Source organism: Corvus moneduloides, chromosome 4, assembly GCF_009650955.1.
Source record: "Corvus moneduloides isolate bCorMon1 chromosome 4, bCorMon1.pri, whole genome shotgun sequence".
Taxonomy (NCBI): domain Eukaryota; kingdom Metazoa; phylum Chordata; class Aves; order Passeriformes; family Corvidae; genus Corvus; species Corvus moneduloides.
The window spans coordinates 31,691,289-31,709,674 of NC_045479.1; the positions used below are offsets into that span (position 1 = coordinate 31,691,289).

At 35.6% G+C, this 18,386-nt stretch overlaps 1 protein-coding gene across 3 annotated transcripts in view; it reads left to right on the forward strand.

Annotated features, from left to right (window-relative positions):
* POC1B (POC1 centriolar protein B) overlaps positions 1–15,650 on the forward strand; it is a 52,515-nt gene extending 36,865 nt beyond the window's left edge. For 2 of the 3 annotated variants that reach the window (XM_032106603.1, XM_032106604.1), the window contains 2 exons: positions 10,327–10,506; positions 11,715–15,650. In XM_032106603.1, coding sequence (XP_031962494.1) covers positions 10,327–10,506; positions 11,715–11,819 — 285 coding nt within the window. In that variant the 3' untranslated portion in view covers positions 11,820–15,650. Of the gene's footprint in view, positions 1–10,326; positions 10,507–11,714 lie in introns of those variants that run through there. The other variant, XR_004239694.1, reaches the window with a different exon arrangement.
* Positions 15,651–18,386: the final 2,736 nt, after the last annotated feature.

Here is an 18,386-nt window from a genome sequence, read left to right on the forward strand (position 1 = left end):
GGCATCTCCATGTCTTGACCAGGCCACTGCCTGTCACAATGGTACTGTACAACTGATTGTCTGGTGTTTAACTCTTCTGTGCGGTTACAAGAGCAGAGTCAGCCTAAATCAAATGGAATTAACAAAGGGGGTGGAATTCTATTTTACATACCTTTTAGCATAGTTGTATTTATATTTCTTATCTGTACTCAAGTGGATAGTATTTAATGCAGTATTCCATTAATGCTAATTTAGTGAATATTTATTTTTATATCTTTATATATCTTTCTTTCAATTCAGTAATATCCATTGTCCAATTCTAACCCATACAACCAAGCTATGTAGAGAAACATGCTCTGCTTTCAAAGAAAGTGTCATGTGGCCATGAGTATAAGGAAATGCAAGCGCATTTAAAATCTGAGCTGTTGTTCTTAGCAGGAGTGTCTTACATGTAAGTGTTACGCACTTAGCGTTTGATTGATGTCTACAAAATACTTATGTTAATGTTGTCCCTTATAATTATAAATTACTTAAGTTGCAGGGACATAGATGACTGGGAGTGCCAGTGATGCTGTGTTTTTATTAGAGTGTGAGAAATGATGCATCCTCTTGTACCTTGCATGGACACACAGTTTCATAGATTCTTGCTATCACCACGGTGCTGCTGGTGATAATAAAAATTATCACCGAAGTGATCCTGCTTTTAAAAGTTTTAAAAGATTATAGTATTAACATGAATAGGGGAGTTTTTCCTAAAAACAGAAAAGATGTAGGGAGACTGCAACTTAGTCTTCATTACAAAGCAAGTGAACTTTAATTTGAAATGCATGGTGTTCATGGACAAAATTTCTGTCCTGTTGCTCAGTAAAGCATCAGACCTCAATGCCAAAGAAATGGCAAGCAGGAATAGAATAAAAGTTTCTTGTTTTTCTTTGTCCTGGTCTTACAAGAGGACCAGATTTCAACAACAAACATGTGGCAGTTTATTGAAATACAGTGACACAAGCAAGTTCTACTTGTGTGCTTCAGCTCCAAGTTGTACATGTTCCCATGGCTTCCAGTCCTGTGTGTGGAACATACTGCTGCTCCTGGTTTGGTCTGCCAGTGTGAGTAGTCATGTTGAAGAATGCTCCTTAACACCAGAAAGAAGCCATTAGCAATGTAGATTAATTTGTTTTTTGGTCAGGACTTTGGTAAAGCATTCAGAATGAATATATTGAGTTACATAGACCTATATAAAGACAATTGATATTGAATGTTGTTTTAGATTGTGATGGTTTTGATTGGGATGTTACTAATACAAATATAACTCCAAGACACATTTTGTATGCTAGAGCGATAGGAAGAGAAGTTAAACAATGACTTAGTGTGTGTGTATATATATATATATATATATAGTTGTCATATGTTTTGAATGCATAGAGAATACTAACGTTAATCAGTGTTTTAAGTGTGGCTGTTAAAAACAAACAGAAAGTTCCAAACACACCACAAGTGCTAACAAGGTAACAGCAAGCATAATTAAATATGGAATGGATGCAGAAGAATTGCACAAGCATTGAATGAATTAGTATAAACCTGGATGGATATATGAATAAAATAATGCACGGAGACCAGTGGAATTTATTTATTCAAAATGGTAAACCCTTTATTTAGTGTTTTTCAATTATTTTCCTAATATACACAGTTTTTGGGCTTTGCATATTATAGGGGACAGACCCCCACAATCTGCTACTTGGAGTACAGGGAGTTTGCCCACATGCTAGGAAAGTCCTAGGGCTTTTATACTTTTGTTTTTATTCATTAACATTTGTAATATCAAAAATAGCAGAATATTTTATTTATAGTGGTAGAAAGGAGGCCTTGTCCACATAGGGTTATTAATTTTCATTACTTCATTCAAGTAAGTGTTTCATTATGTTTCCAGTTTCTGTTACAAGTATTCCTCCTGCCCTCTTTAGCTTTTCCCTGCCCTGGAATGGATAAGAAGTTCAAGCAGTGTCTGCAATATAATTTTTATTAGGACTCTATGTAGGTAAAAAGAAGCTATCATGGAAACTTTTTATTTCAGCCATAAGATGTTCTCTTGGGTATGCAAAGTATATAAAACGGTCCAAAGTAATTTGCCTAAATTAAACTTGGCTACCTTATTTCATAACTGTAGATGGTAGAAAATGCTTCTACAGTGTCATGTTATCTCTCCTTAGCATTGCAGAGCTTCTTGCTGAAGAGATATTGGAGGTAATTGATTACCTTTCTTTGCCTTTTTTCCACAGGGTACATTTTTATATTTTAGTGCCTGTGGAAGTGTGCAAGTATTTTTATAACTCATGAAAGTGTTTGAATATAGTCTTCCTGAACTGTTATTTTAGAATTGACTTCCTGACTGGGGATTCTCACCTTTGGAAATTGAACCTCCAATGATTTCTGCTTGGTTTGTGTTGTATGTTCATGACATGCTCTGGGGTTTTTTTATTTGGTTGTTTGGTTGGGGGCTTTTGTTTCTTTGTTTGTTGTTTTGGGGGGTTTTTTTGTTTTGTTTTTGTTTTTGGTTTTTTTTGATTATTATTTCTTTTTAATTATCAATTCCTAACTTTTCAGCAGTATTGCTTGTTTTTTGGAGGGAAATCCTTAGTTTTTTCTAAAAGTTTAAACTGATGCAGGCTCTGTGCAGGGTACTATTAATGTTAGAAACTAACATCAATGAGCAAATTAGAAAGAAAAAATCACCTGGTTTTAAATGAAGTTTATTACTGATGATCTGAGAGTTTAGAAAAAAATATTTCAGGAATATTATTTATTTCTAACTGGATGCACCCAAATATTTGTGGACTTCTGTGAGTTTTTATTAGGGAAATAGAAACAATTTTTTAATGTTTCTTGGAGAAGACAAGGCTTACTTTACATTCTTTTTGCATGCTTTCTTGACATGGATGGAATATGGAGAAAATATTTTTGTTCTATATTAGATTCTGTATATGTAAAATACTCAGTGCATTGGATATACTCTGTTTTACAGTGTATTCTCAAACCAGAAGCAGCACTCTGGGAAAAAGATGACATAAGAAAACCATGTAGTTAGTTTCTCATTATGTGTGTGAAAGAACGTTTGTAAAGTATGATATAATTTCTTTGCACAGAGCTATCAGGATATCTTTAGATGTGCCTGTGGACAGGAGAGTTTATTATTTCATGCCATCACAGAAATGCCAAATTCAATATAGCCGTCATCCTTATAGAAATAAATAAATCAGATTAATCAGACCATAGCTGTAAGTGCATCAGGATTTCAGTTAATTTTGTACAGATAATAAAATAAAAAACCCCACCAAATTAAGCTACTAGTTTTCATTGTTTTGTACTGGCCTTCTGGCCTCTATAAACTCAGTTAGCTTCAGGCTGAATTTTCTATTTTCGAGACTTAAAGTGTTGTGCTCTTCCATCTTAGGTGAAAATGCCTGTTTTGAGAAAGAATACAGTCTGATAGTCTGGCCTCTTATATTGGCTGTGAGTTTGTAACCTGGTGCCACTGCTCGTGATCAGGCTCTAAACTGGAGGGTGTGCTACCTTCAGTGGTGCTTCAAGGTGTTTCCGTGTCAGACTGGATGGGATGCACTTCTGTTAAGGGCTTTAAATTTTTTATTTTAGCTTGGGCATCTTTTTAAGAGCTGGAGAACACTCTGATGTGTAAGATGACGTGAACGACTTTGATTGAAGTGTGACATTCTGTGTTACAAGTTCTGAAAGCGGACCGCCTGAGCTAGAAATGCTTAGTAGAACTTTGTTCTGGATATGCCACATAGTTTATCTGACTTTTACTGCTTGAATGCAAAACATCATTGAAGTTTGCAAATGAATGATTCTGGATAACACGGAGCAGAAAGCCACAGTTGGCACATGGCAAGTTGTTGCTGTGCTGATTCATGTGTGTGCAAGAGGAGAGGAAATGAAGAGTGCTGTAATCAGCTGAAACTGCAGGGAAGTTTCCTTTAGTGGAACTGATAAAACAGAATGTCATTTAACATACTCAGTGTTAGCCTAATGTATCAGAGAGCTGTTTTATGTGGATCACTCATTGACTGAAAAAAATAATTTCAAAGCAGAAGAAGCAATCTGTGAATAATTATGGCCTACAAAAAACCCCAACCCAACCCAAAAAAAAAAACCTGAGAGAAAACAACTCTTGAATGGCTAAATTTAGCATTTCCACAGTGAACCATTTTTATTTGAGGGTAGGTTCACAAGAGGAGGAAAAAAACAGTGATAATGATAGTACTCCCAAGAAATTCCCATGATTTCAAATAACCAAAAGACACAGGAATTCAGTGTCTGGTAAGGTGGGAGACTACTCTGTTATTCCTTTGCTCTTTGGTCTGTTTGAGATTAATGCCTTACTTATGACTAATTATATGTAGTTGTTTTAATCACAGTATCAGAAATATTTTACTATTAGTAGGCAAATGTACCATGTGTTCAAAATTTAAAGGATTATTTTTAAAAAGCCGACCATGCCAATTTTTGTGATTCATTAGGAAGCTTACCAATGTCACTTTTTTATAAGCCCATCTTAATTATGAAATCTCTAAGATATGCTTTTAGAAACTGTGGTCTGTAGTTTCTGAATTTGGAGCTCATAGAAGATTGAAGACTGTTGATATCCAATTGAGTGACAGAGACTTGTATTTTTTCTTTTTTTCTTTTTTTTTTCCCTTGAGGGAATTTTTTATTTCTATAAAAAAAATCTGCTCAGGCATCCTTATATATGGATGCATTTTACTCAGATTCTATTCTTAACCATCATGAAGCAAAGGGAGCCTGGGCTGCAGTGCTTGTTTATATCTGCTCTGTGAATGTTTCATGGGAAAACATTTGGGAACAGGCAGAGGTGATAAGGTTATGTGTAAGGATTTTTCACAAATTGATCAAGTACCACCCACAGAGTTTTGGCTATTTTGCTTGACGGCAAACAAAGATGAGCAATTATGGTTTGCTGTTTGTGACATCATTTTATAAGCTAAATTTAATTTTCTGCTCAACATCTGCTGGTAGTGTCATCGTAATAACTTCCTATTGATTAATTAAATCTGTTCCTTCTCCTCCTTACTTGTAACTTGCATGAAGTTGCCCAAATGTGCGTTCATGTTATTACTAATGGGCTGTGAATGGAAACGCTGTACACATTTTAATTTTCTTCTTTGCTTTGCTCAGAAGTAACAATTTAAAATTGATTGCCTTATTAAAATTTATTCTCTCAAAATAAGATGTAGCTCTGATGACTGTCAGAATAGTTTGGTTTTTTTGAATTATGAGACATTTTTACTACATTGCTGGTGACATATATAATTGTTGTTTACGAATTGGTAGTAAGTATTTCAAGTACTTTAGAAAGGGGCTAATTTGAAGGAAAGGTAACATCTAATTCTTGAAACACTTCATGTGAAATAGACTGTAAGTAGAAAGACTTTCTTTAAAAAGAACTTTTTTTAAAAGTAATATATTATGCTGAATGAGAGTGTTGTACATGAACTGATTAGTATCTAAAAGTAAAGGAAATCTATTAAGACTCATGTCACTGCTTTACAGCAAGGTTTTGGCAATTGAGTGTTGTGTTAGATTTCAGCAGTTTTGGACCCTTTGCTGAGCTGGAGGAGATTGTAAAGTTAAATATTAGGAAAGGTTAAAATATAAAGCAGGTAACCTTAGAGATACAGCAACATACTTGATGTCTGACAGTGTTTAAAAAAATCTCTACAAATTTCACGAATATGATAAAAATAATCATTTTGGACACAAGTTAGATAAGTTAAAATTTTGAAATGGTATTGTTTCATTTCTCTCTTACAAATTTTGAAAGTTCAATTATTTACTAATCTGTGTTTGAGTTTTGACAAACATCAAGGTATTTGCCTTACTTCTGCAAGTGCTTTCTTGTTGCATTGTGCTCCTAAGTCTTTAAATATACAACAGAAAAATCTCAATTTCCTGCTTAACACCCTGTAAATTACAAGAAGACTTTTCCACTACTCTGACTTGCAATGCTGGTGGCAGTTTGCTGAGATACAAAAGATTTTTTCATGACCTGTTTGTCTGATATATTGAACTTTGGATCACTTTTACTATAGGAAAGAAGTGTGAGATTTTTAGTAGCTCAGCATTTGCGCTCTTTACTGAATTGACAGGTTTCTTCCTTGGATTGAAAGAATCTCTTTAGGTTGGGTTTAAGAGCAAAATTTGTAATCACTTTGTGGGAGCTTAAACTGAAATTTGTACTTAATTTTCAGTCTGAAGTGCAGTCATCTTGTTTGAAAAGAAACTGAGAAACACCACCCTCAGAGTAGAACTGTTCTTAGAACTTGGCAGTGTCTAATAACCTCCGATTGTTTTCCTCTCTTGCTCCATTCATTTAAATTAATTTTAAATCATAATAGTTCAAGACACAGACAGCAATTTTTAAGTATCATTGAATGTTAAATCTATTTTTTATTAATAGAGTTTCCTTGGGACACTGAACTTGCAAAACAGAATGCCTTTAAGCAGAAAGTATCAGTTTGAGTTTACAATTACATCTGTTTTGGCTGTGCTAATGAGTTGCTTTTATCATTCAAAGGCAAGAAAATGAATGTACTTCCCAGAACATTAGTACAAGTAGCTTTGTGAACATTAGGCAAACAATACTAAGTTTATTTTACAGTGAGCTTGTTGTTGGTGTCTGGGAAGACATGGATTCCAGACTGGGTCTTATTCACACTTTCTTATTTCCTTCAGAGTTAAGGAGTGTGAATTTGCAGAGCTATGTTAACCTGAGGTGGGAAATTCTGGCAAATGGTTTCCTGAAGCTTTCAGGAACTGAATTACTGAATTACTTCTGAGAACCCTACCTCTTCCTCAGGTTTGATTAAAATCATCAATAGATGCTATAATTTTCAGAGAACACATACAGGTGTCTACAAAATATAATTATGTAAGATTTAAAATTATCCCGGCACCAAGTGATTTTCTCTGACACTTTTAACTTCCTTTATCAATTGCCTGTGTTTTGTAAGGCATGTGATAACTGGGCAGGTTTACTGTTGCCATGCAGAATATATAATGCTTGAGTTCTACCTGGTTTGCCTGCACCATGTTCCATCTACCAGGCCTCTGATTGTCCTAAAATTTGTTGCAACTTAATCAGTGAGTTCTTTGTGTCTCTGTCAAATTTAGCTAATCCTGGTTGAGGTTTGAAATCTTCTGGGCAAACAGTCAAGATTTACAGACAAAAGCAAGGTTTTTGTAAGCTCCCTATCTTTCTGTTTTTCTAGAAATACCACTAAGAAGTCTATTCTAACAGACTCTCGCATTGTAATTAAATACGAGAGTGTTCTTCGTTGTAAGACAGGAATTCTTTAAAGTATGGCAATATTTTGTCTTTGGCATTTGAATGCCAAATTGAACTTACTCTTTTCCTTGTTAATCAGCATTTGAGATTCATCTCGTGATTTAGTAAACATGTCAAAGCCTTCCATTATTACTGTTTCCCAAGAACCTCAGATATATCTTCATAATTTGGAAATAACACAGTGAATATGAGTTCTTCTAGGGTTGAATTAACAGTATCTCATATTACAAAATTTTTGTAAAGGAAAGATATGGACAGTCTTAAGATGCAACAATCCTGTAATATACTTCATGTTCATCTAAAAGTACATAGGATACTTTGAGAGCCAGAATATTCCAAGATACTTGAAATGTTTTGTTTTGAAGACTTCTAAAACTTTAAAGCAAGGATCTAAAGCAAAGTAAAATTAAATGAGAAATTTATTTTCTGCCTATCTTGTCCAAAAATCAAGCTATTTGTATTCTATTTCATTTTGTGCTAGCAAGTTACTCCTTCAGAATATACAAGTCTTTGGAATAATTTGAAGTTGACATAACAAAAATTTTCATATTGAGAAGAAAATTGAATTAATGGTATTGGAGAGAGAGATATAATTAAACCATCTAGTTAGGAGTGGGAAAGTTCTGGGTTCATATCCTTTCTCTTTTGGGGTTTTTATTAATTTTATTCCCTTATATATAAAATATAAAGCCTCTTATGGGAACAAGACTTACCTGCTCCTGGCTGAGTATTCTAACCACTGAATTAAAGCTTTCTGTTGGCCAGTGACATAACTTGAACAGCATGGCTGGAGAGAGTACCCCTTCTTCCACAGTTTTATGCATTTAAGAGGCAGCAGCCTGGCTGACAAAGCATTGCTCAGAGTCAGGAGTTTAAGTAGACTTGAACTAAGAAGGCCAGTTCTCTTAGTCCAGTGCAAATGTTATGACCCCCTGTCTTTCTGTAGAACAGCTTTGTATGCTTAATGTTTGAAATCCCTAGTTTGATGTCTAGTACAGTTTTATTTTTGCCACACCCTGGTATCAATATGCATCCATGATAGATTTCAGTATTAGTTGCATTGGCCATTTATTATTTGGCATGACTAGTTCCTAAGTCAGTTACTTAGGCACAGAAAGGAGGGCTGAAAGGAAACTGGAAGTATCTTGCTGTGAGTTTATCTGTTTCTTTTTTCATAAAGATATCAGTGAAAGTGATATCAGCAAGTACCATGGTACTATCAAACCTTGAGATGGGTTCCCTCTAGTTTTCTAACATTGTCAGTTAAGGTCTGAAGTACATGCCCCTGGGTATCTGCCCCTGTCTCTATCAGCCTCATGCTCTGCACTTCATGGGTTCTTGCTTGAGGGCTTGAGACCTGTCCTTACAGAATGTAACTGCACAATGGAACTTCTAACTGAGACAGGATGGTAATACTTTCTTCTTTGCTCTCTTACCTCACCACAGTCTCTGCTTTCAGCCATTTCCCACCACACAGGACTGTGCAGGATGGCACCAAAGACACAGGAATGTTATTGTGGATAATCAGCAGTATAAGTTCACAATAATATTGATATGATTTAGTATTACTTCAATTTGAAATAGTTACATTATCATAGTGGCAGTAGTTCATCCATCAGTCTCTGATCCTACTTGATTCAAAGGCAGGGTCAACTGCATGTAAATCATTCTTGACAGAAGCTCATCAGCATGCCTAGGTAATCTTGTGAAAGTCTGCCAATAATTCTGCCTAGCAATTTACATTCTATAAGATTATTTTAGAGACTTAGGAGATTTTTTTTTTAATGTTTGACAATAATTTTAAGACTCTCTTTTGAAAATCTCTTCAGCCTGACAACATAAATATATTTTTGGGTACACTGTAAATATTGTGTATTTTAAATACATCAAGTGAGATTAAAATATCACCCCTTTGCATAGCTAATGGATATTTTCACAGGCTGTCAATAAATTCCAGAGAAACAGTTTAATTGCAACAGTTTAAAAGATTTATTTTGTCAATGTAGATCTATCAAATGTAATTAGAAATAGTAAAACTTAACTACCACAATTTATTTTAGTGTAAAAATAAACTAAAATTGTCTGAAGATATAAGAAGTTTTCATCTAAAATTGTGTGAAGATATAAGAAGTTTTCAAAGAAATCTCAATAAGTCATTAATCAATCAGATAAAGTTGTTGTGAAGGACTTGCTAATGAATTAGTGATGATTTAACCTTTCATGACTCAAAAATACTCTTAAGAACTTCAAGACACAGACAAAACCAAATTGATGGGGAAGATCGTGCTCTCTCACTTAGCCTGGAGCAATGTTTATATATCAAAGTTATTTCTCTCAACTTTGCATTGTGTGGGTCCTTTCTGTTGTTTCCTTCTCCCATTTTCTGAAGGAATCAGTTTCTCAAAAAGTACTATCACTGAACAAACAACTAAAAACCACTTTTTTTTTAATGCTGAAATAAGAGGTTAATTAATACTAAACAAAGGTTCCATACTATGAAGTTGGAAGGAGCCCTTGTGATCCATCTAGTCACATACGGATTTTTCATCCATACGACTACTCTGGGTGAATGTCTTTGTCAACCAGAGCTATCTTTTTGAAGAAAATGCCCCTCATTAATAGTATTTATTCAAGCTTTAATTCAATCCCTAGTGGTACAGCACATAGCTCCTCAATCTTATGTACTTGAAACATATACCTAAAGACTGCTGAGATTTCCTTTATTGCCTCATCCATCACAGCCGGAATTCTCTCTTAGGTCAGAACCTAAGTGTTGAAGTGTTATTGAAGTGTTATGAATTGGATCTGGTACAAAAACCAAATCTGAAGGTCCTTGTGTGTATACATATATGTGTAAATAGATTTTTTTTTTAATTGGAAGCCTGAATTTTCTACCTATCTTATGGTATGGTTCCACTTAAAGGAAGACAAAGGCAGCTGAATCTTCAAATGGTGTTTCTGTGTTCAAGGTTAGTAGCAAAAGTGAAGAGCTGCAGAGTCCCTCTGCTTTTCCCTCCGCAAGACGTTCAAAAAGGAAGGCAGAGAACGAGAGCGGGTCAGCTGTGCCTAGTGGGGAGAAGCACAGAGACATCTCTGCCGTGGACAGTGCTTTGGACCACATTGTGGGGCAGCTGGATATGTTAACTCTAGTAAGTATGCAATAACAGATGACACTTGCATTGCAAAATGACAGTACTGTCAAAGGGCAACAATACCTCAGAGTCATGTTCGTAAATCAGAACATTAAAGACTATGCAGTTCTTTTGAATAGTTGTCAAGTGACTATTTTGGTGTTTTCCTTTCAGAAAGTATTGATTGCATGTATTGTGTTTGCTAAAGTGAAAGCTTCCTGATAAATAATCATAAAGGATGTTGCTGTATTTTTAACTCTGGGTGAAGAGAATCACTGTTTTCAGTAGTGAGATCTAGGGTAGTTTTGTCAGAAGCCAGTTGTTTAGCAGGCACTGTTGGATTCCAGCTGGAACAATCATGCACTAGCAGGGGATGAACAAAGTAAATTGGCAATGTGCTGTTAAATCCATTTTCCAACTTAGTGTGCGAGGTGTTGGCTTAGGTAGGAATCTAAGCCATGGAGTAAGTCCTAGTGTCAGTGAAACTGCACAAATAGTCAGTGACTCTGAGTCATTTGTATGCAAATGCTCAATACTTCTTCGTAGTAATCCAGATTTATCTTATGTTTTAAGATACTGCTTTCTAGTCTGTAATATATTAACATTAAATCACATCAAAATGGAGCGACTCAGGGTTTTTTTCTGTGTTCTTTTGCAATATGTACGTTGGAAGAAAAAGGTTTTGGGAAGTATGGAATCAAGCCGTGAGTTGAAAATTATTTGTGTAGTAAGTTGGATGAAAAAGAAACTGCCAGCCTGGGTCCAAAAAACTACTTTTTCTGATGAAGATAATCTCGTAGATAATGAATGCCTTATAAGAGTGTATTTTTTTTTCTCACTTCCTTTTCTTGGGAATGCCTTAAAAGTTTCTTTTAGGTTTTTGAAAGACATCATTTGTGGTCACAGTGATGGCTTTTTTTCTATTGAAATATGGATGCAACTTTCACATAGTATTTCAGAGTAATTTACATTATTCATGTATGTATTTCTCTCTCCCTCAGCGAAAATGTTCTGTGAAAACAATTGAAAACCTTTAGACAATCTCCATGGATACTAGGCCATAATTTTTGAATATAGTTGTAAATAGTGGAATAGCTAAAGAGAAGCCATCTTATAGTATTTTTTTCCTGTTGAGTTAAAATTACTTTTCCTATGTTACTATGTTGCACACTTTTATAATACTGTGTAATACAAAACCAATTGAAATTATTCTCTTCTTCATGCAGACTATTTCACTCCTAGAACATCGTCTGACTTGTACTGAAGATAAATTGAAAGAATGCATAAAAGAGCAGCAAAAAATGTTACTTAAGGAAAACCAGAACAAATAAAATATGAAAATGAACTATGTTGATGAATAAGTTTCATAAAGTCACAAGGAATGTTTCTCCACTGAATTTTGATGTAAGCAGAAGCATCAAATCAAAGTAATAAAAACTGAAGAAATGAAAAAAAAGTTTCAAACATTGGTAGCAAGCAGATACTCTGTTTATATATTTAATGAAGTGTAGCCCAATCAAAACTAGTATTTTCTAAATCATTTCCATTGAGCATTCCAGGACTCTTATTTCAACCTAAGAAGATCTGTGAATATAACTAAGCCACTAACTACGTATTTTTAGATGAATAGCAGTTATTATGCAGGTTATCACTATGCAGATTTTTAAACTCGGGCAAGGATTGTGAAAATAATGTTCTTTGTGCTAAGACAATATTACTTAAACACCTAAATTAAATAAAACATAATACCAAAAATGCCAGAGGTTTTCTTTGTCCCTTACATATTCTCAAGTATTTTACCAAAAAGTAGTGAGTTATTCTATATCTTCTCATCATTTTAGTAATGATTGCAAGAAGATGTAGTGTGAAAACTTCTAGTTACAAATACAAAAATTAAGTCACTTAAACTTTGATGCTATAATTGCGTCTATGTGAATTCAGCTGCAAGACTGATGCATTTGAACACTTCTGCTTATCTCATCCCCATCAAAATTATTTTTTTATATTTAGAAAAATAAAAATCAGCTATATACTTCTGAGGAATATATTTGAACCAAACACAAAATGATGCAAAATCTAGGTCATAAATACAAAAGATTCTTATCGTATGAGAATGTCCACATGTGCTGTGTCTTTGCATGCTATGAATGTACCCCATCAGGTAATGCATTGTGAATGCTGACGTAAGTCAGGAAAGACTTTGCAGTGTATGATGATTCTGATTTTATTTTTAATAAAAATGCAATTCTTAGAGAGATGATTTTAGGTCTTGTTCTTTAATGGAAAATATCTATTTTCTTTATGTCTATCTATTATTGTTTTAAATGGCAATTGCAGAACACGTGTTGTAAATCCATAGTCAAAACTAGGTAATTATCCATTTCTGTAACTTTACATGTATGTTGAAAAATAGGACACTTGAAATGGGGGAGTGTTTTAATCCAATTCTGCAACTGACTGTATATAGATAAAGCCCATTTCCCAGGCTGAACCTCATTAACATCAACAGAGTTCAGCTTAAGTACAGAAGCTCACTGTACAGATACGATTCCAGTTCAAGCCACAGAAATGTGCAGTCAATTTTTCTTGCATAACTTATTTTCTCTCTCAGCAACCACCTTGAGATAGCCAGAAATCACCTCACTCCCTTGGTTAACTCTGATTTTTACCAATAGGTACTCCATATTTGCAGCTCAATCTTAAGTACTACTGTTTATGGCAAAGAAGCAGTCTCTTGTAAAATTTTTGGATGCAACTGTTTCTTAGCCACAGATTTTTTGTCAAAGAATGGTCTTACGTATTCCAGCCTGACCTTTGATTATGCAATTGTCAATACTACTATCTAACACAAAGTTATGTAAATGCTCTCTTTTAGATCAAATGTACTTCACTTTATGAATTTGCAAATACTCTTGTGGTTTTTGCCTTTTCTTGTCTCCATTAGAAGACACAAAACCATGTAGCTATTAAAATTTTGGCTTATTTTTTGCTTTCTCTTAGTGGACTATATATATATATATGTCTTAAATCTGCAGATTTTTCTAAGTTTTTTCAGGATTATTGATCAACAAGATTTGGATATTTCTTTTACTTCCATATTTTTAAATAAAATCTCTGCTGAAATTTTCCCTTCTGCCTTAGCTCCTATCACTAATCCCTCTTCCTTTTCAGTACCTATTATCTGGAGCATTTACTACTTAATCCAGTTTATTCCTCTGCTGTTTGTGAATCTGGTGAATCAACATAACATTTCCAAATTAAGACATGTAATTGTCATTTTGTCGGGTGTTCTGTTGATACTGAAACTCAACATGATGACACTTAGGAGGATGTCTGCTCAAGGTTGGTTGAAAACAGGATTGATGCATTTTCCTCAAGCTGTGATGGCTCTCCTTAAACACAGCCACAACCATCTAATATGATGTTTCTTTTAAGAGAGCATTGATGTAGGCAAGTTATCTTATTCTTGATCCATATAATTTCTAATAAAGTTATGGAATGGAAAATCTTCCTTTAAAAGCACCTGCCAAGGTTGTTAAACTCTCAGAAGCATTTGTTTTAGGGTTTGTACGCTGTCAAATGACTTGACTAATTTGAATTATAAAACTAGAGGAAAATGACTGCTGTTTAGTCTTAGTTGTGCTTTTGCACCATGTGAAAAAATAATTGCATGGGTCTTTAAATTATGAAAATTGTATCTGTACTGGAGACTGCAGTGAAGTACTGAGAGCCCATACTTATTCTGAACAAGCTGAACAATGTACCTGATGCAGTACAGCTTTCCTCAGGCTAAATTATCCCTCTGATACTAAATATAAATAGGCCACCCTGTTGGAGAACAACTGCTTCCAACATTCAGGGCAGCTACTGCAAAAATGGCTCAATTACTTATTAAAAAGAATGACATGTAGTAGATCCCCAAGGTTTGTGTGTCGAGAGAGAGAAGGTGGTGGCAGGAATAGTTGTTGCTGGGAGACTGTCTCTGGAGAAACCCAACTTCAAATTCCTCAAGTGTCAAAGCGCTGTGCAGTAGCTCAGCAGCTCATTGCAACATGCAGACATTTGAAACCAAAAATGCTCTTCCAAATTGAAAGAAATGCTACTTCAGCATTTGCTTTTTGCTATCGTTGACATATTTTTTATAAACTTAGTGTTTTGGAAAACCAATTCCCAGAGGTGAACATATCTAAACAATTCCCTTGTCTTTGGGGGATTGTTGTTTCTTGCTTTTACACATGTAAGATAATAATTAGTTTTTTCTTTGTCATCATCATGGTGAGAAATCTAAATTGTAGTTTTAAATTTTTATTATATAAATCTTCTAGCTGGAAAAGTGGTGGTAGAATAGGTTCTCATTGCCATTTTAGGATGTCCTGAACAGATCCATATAGCATGAGGCATTTGAAAAATACAACTTATCAACTTACAATCTTTATTTATATTTATTTAAGTAAATAAATGTGCTGTACTATTTTTAGGGTAAACAATATTCTTTTTTTCTTCCTAGAAGTCTTATTACAGTGTTGCTGAATTACTTTCATTCCATATCACAGCATAAAATCACTCGATTTTTTCCACTGAGCGACAGTAGCCAGGATGTGATGATTTCCAGGGATGTAGCTTTATGTAACTTGTTTAACTTGTAAGACTTGTAAAAATCAGAAATTCTGTACTCATTGCCCCAAACAATTAATGAATATGTATGTTCACACTGGATCCAGGAACAGTATGTTTTAGTCAGAGTACCCCCTCAGGGACTTTTGCACGCTTCGGATGCATAATACAATTGAAGCCGCTTCGTATGCATAATACAATTGAAGCCGTTTCTTTGTGAGAAAATAGGTTAATGACTTGCCAAAAGGCAGATGTTAATTGGAAGAAGTGCATACAAGTCCTTTTCTTTACAATGTATAGGGGTTGCATTTGTTATGACTTGCATCCAAGAACAGGTGCAATTTCAATTGACTCAGCTAACAGGATGTGCTGAATGCACTCCTCACCAATTTCACCAGAAATTTTAAATCCAGCAGAAAAAAAGAATTTCTAGACTAGTCAGTGAATGATAAGCTGCTTTTATTATCTGTTATAGAGCATATTTATAACTTAATATTGTACTTACGATTAAACATCTTAATAACATGAAAATAAAATCTTTGATTGTTTATTGGTATTGTCAGATTTTACTGGTGAGCACTGAGGAACCTTACATGGGACAAAATGTGTCAACCTTTCCAAATTATTTCATTTTAAGACAGTCATCAGTTCCAGACAAGGTACCACCCATGTATTTGTAAATAAAACTTAAAGCAGAAAAATTGTCTTTTTTGCTAACACATTTCCTGCCATGAAGCTACACAATCAGGTCAAGGCCTTCGCCATGCCTTGCTTCGTTTTCCCACAGTTCAGAAGCAAAAGTTAATGAAAGAGGTGGTAAAAATCTATCTGGGTGTGTCAGGGTCAGAAGAGCTGCTGTTGGATAGTTTAATAGTTCTGTTCAGAGGGCTCTGGGAATTTCTAGGCTACTCGTACAAGTCCACTGCAACAGGAACTTCAGTTTGGATCCACATGCCTAGCCTAACCTCACCCTTCAAAGGTCTGAAGAGGGCTGGATGTGAAATTCCTCGGCCTGGGATGCAGCAACAGTCTAAACCAGTGCAGGAAAATCTAGTTCAAGATGGAGCATTGGCATTAATGAGGGTACTGAGACTGCTGGTTGACTGGCATTATAGGATTTTCCCATGCCTGTAGCAAGGGCCTGCTCAGTGCACTTGCAGAAGCAGGAGTGGACTGAGAAGAAATACTGAGAGTCTCAATGCCATATAAATGTAGAATTCTGCAGCTCCCAGTAGCCATTAGGTTTGTAAGTCCATAGCCTATGTCCTTACAGACCTGGGTAAAAGAGAAGGACTCGGTTTCTCTTCAGAGCTGCTGAAGAGGAATCTATTGCCAGAGGAGAAGGAAAGACAACTACTGACTGTCTTTTTTATCCATTTGTGCTTTGTATTGTAATTAAGTAGTAGCTCTGTCTTGGGTTTTTATCTCCTCCTAATCCCCAGAGGAAATCCCTGCTCCTTTTAGAGAGATAAAACCTTAGGACACAGAAGGTAGCAAGAGCTGGGAATCTCTGTGGTAAAAGGTGTCACTGAACCCTCTTCTGGCCACAGCAGTGAAAGCCAAAGGCCTGCAGTGCTTATTCCAATACCTGTATCAAATGTCAATTCTCTCTTCAGATTCAGAAAAAGATTTATAACATTCATAAACAAAGCATGTTTGTGTAAATCTGCTGTTTACTGGGACTTCATGAACAAGTGTCAGAGAGATGCAAGTCTGGGAAGGTCAAAGCAGTAAAATTCTCCTATTTTTTCTAAGAAAGATTCAGGTGAGCCATATGCAAAAGATCCTGCTGCTTCATGCTACCTGCATCTTGCACATCTCAATTAGAAACATTTAAGATGAAATGTGCTTGGGTGGTAAAAATAACAGCTGCAATGCTTTCTCATGAGTGCACTGGTTGAACATTTCTAAATTAATGTTTTCACCTCATGACACATGCTGGGACCACAAGACCCAGGATGTTTCCTAAAGCCTAAAAAGAGTAATTTGAAAGAGAAAGATGAGATGATTTGTGATGGTTTCTGACAATGTCCAATTTCTACACTGACTACTGGGGGTATTCTGTTAAACTTCAGTGATGCCACACCTAAAATTTGTTGTTGTGAGCAAAAGCAGGGCTTAGCCTTTAGTCTATGACTTGAAAATTCTTGTAATTTACAAAAACATTAATTTCTAAGAAAATTATATAAATGTGTTAATATGCCATTAACTTTTCAGTTAAGCAGTGGATCTAATCATGCAAAACATAGATTATAATATTTGATTGTATGTAACCATACTGAGCGATTTCAGTCTGCTCTGATGTCTCTCTGCAGCTTCATTGCTGAAACACTGTGAGCTTTCGTGCAGCTTCTGCAATCTATTCAGTATAGACCTAGCCTATAAATAGCTGCATTATTGAATGACTGTGAGAGGTTCATTAGAGAAGTTGTGAAAGTCTCCTTCGAGCCAGGGCCGATGTAGTACCACTCCAATTTACCAAAGCGTTTCAGCATGTGGATAAGACTAAGCATGAAGCTGGGCTTTTGGCTATGCAGCAGCAGCAATGCCCCCAAGCATCCCCCCAGTCAGCCCGGCTGCAGACTCTCACAAAGCCCAGTGCACTTCTTGCTGGCTCTGGGCACAGGGATGAAAGCATGGCGTGTGGGAACTCGTGGTCACACCAATCTTGACCCAAACCAGAGGCAGGACGTAGCCAGGGCGTCTGCTGGGGACCAGAGCCGCAGGACATCCTGCTGATGCACCTCCCCACCAGCGCGGGCGCAGCCAGGGAGATTAGTCATTTTACAATCACACGCAGGCATAAGTACTTTGCTGACTCAATAGGAAGTCACTGGCTGAAATCAGTGGGACTTCTCAAATGATTGAATTTACATGTTGGAAATGTCTTAATCTTGTGCACTGTGTTCACATAACTGGGGGGCAAAGAAAGAAAATTTGAATTGCAGCTGATGTCTGTTTCCTTTAAAGGTACATGAAAAACAAATACAGCCATTTAACTTGAGCTTCTGGTTAGTTTAAAAAGGTACTTTGCTATTTATTTCAAAGCTATCTGAATTAGAGCTGCCCAGGTCTGGCTCTGGTTCTCAGGTAAATGAAGAGAATGTGAGGAAATGAGAGGACAAGGTCCCCAGTTTGTCTGCACACCTTCTGCAGCCTTTTGGGTATTCCTTTGGAAGAGATGCTAAAACAAGAAAGGTTTCCAGTATCATTCAAAACCATAAAAGAGGAAATATGACTCATCTTGTCTTTTTTTATTTTATTAAGAAAAATGGTGTCAGATA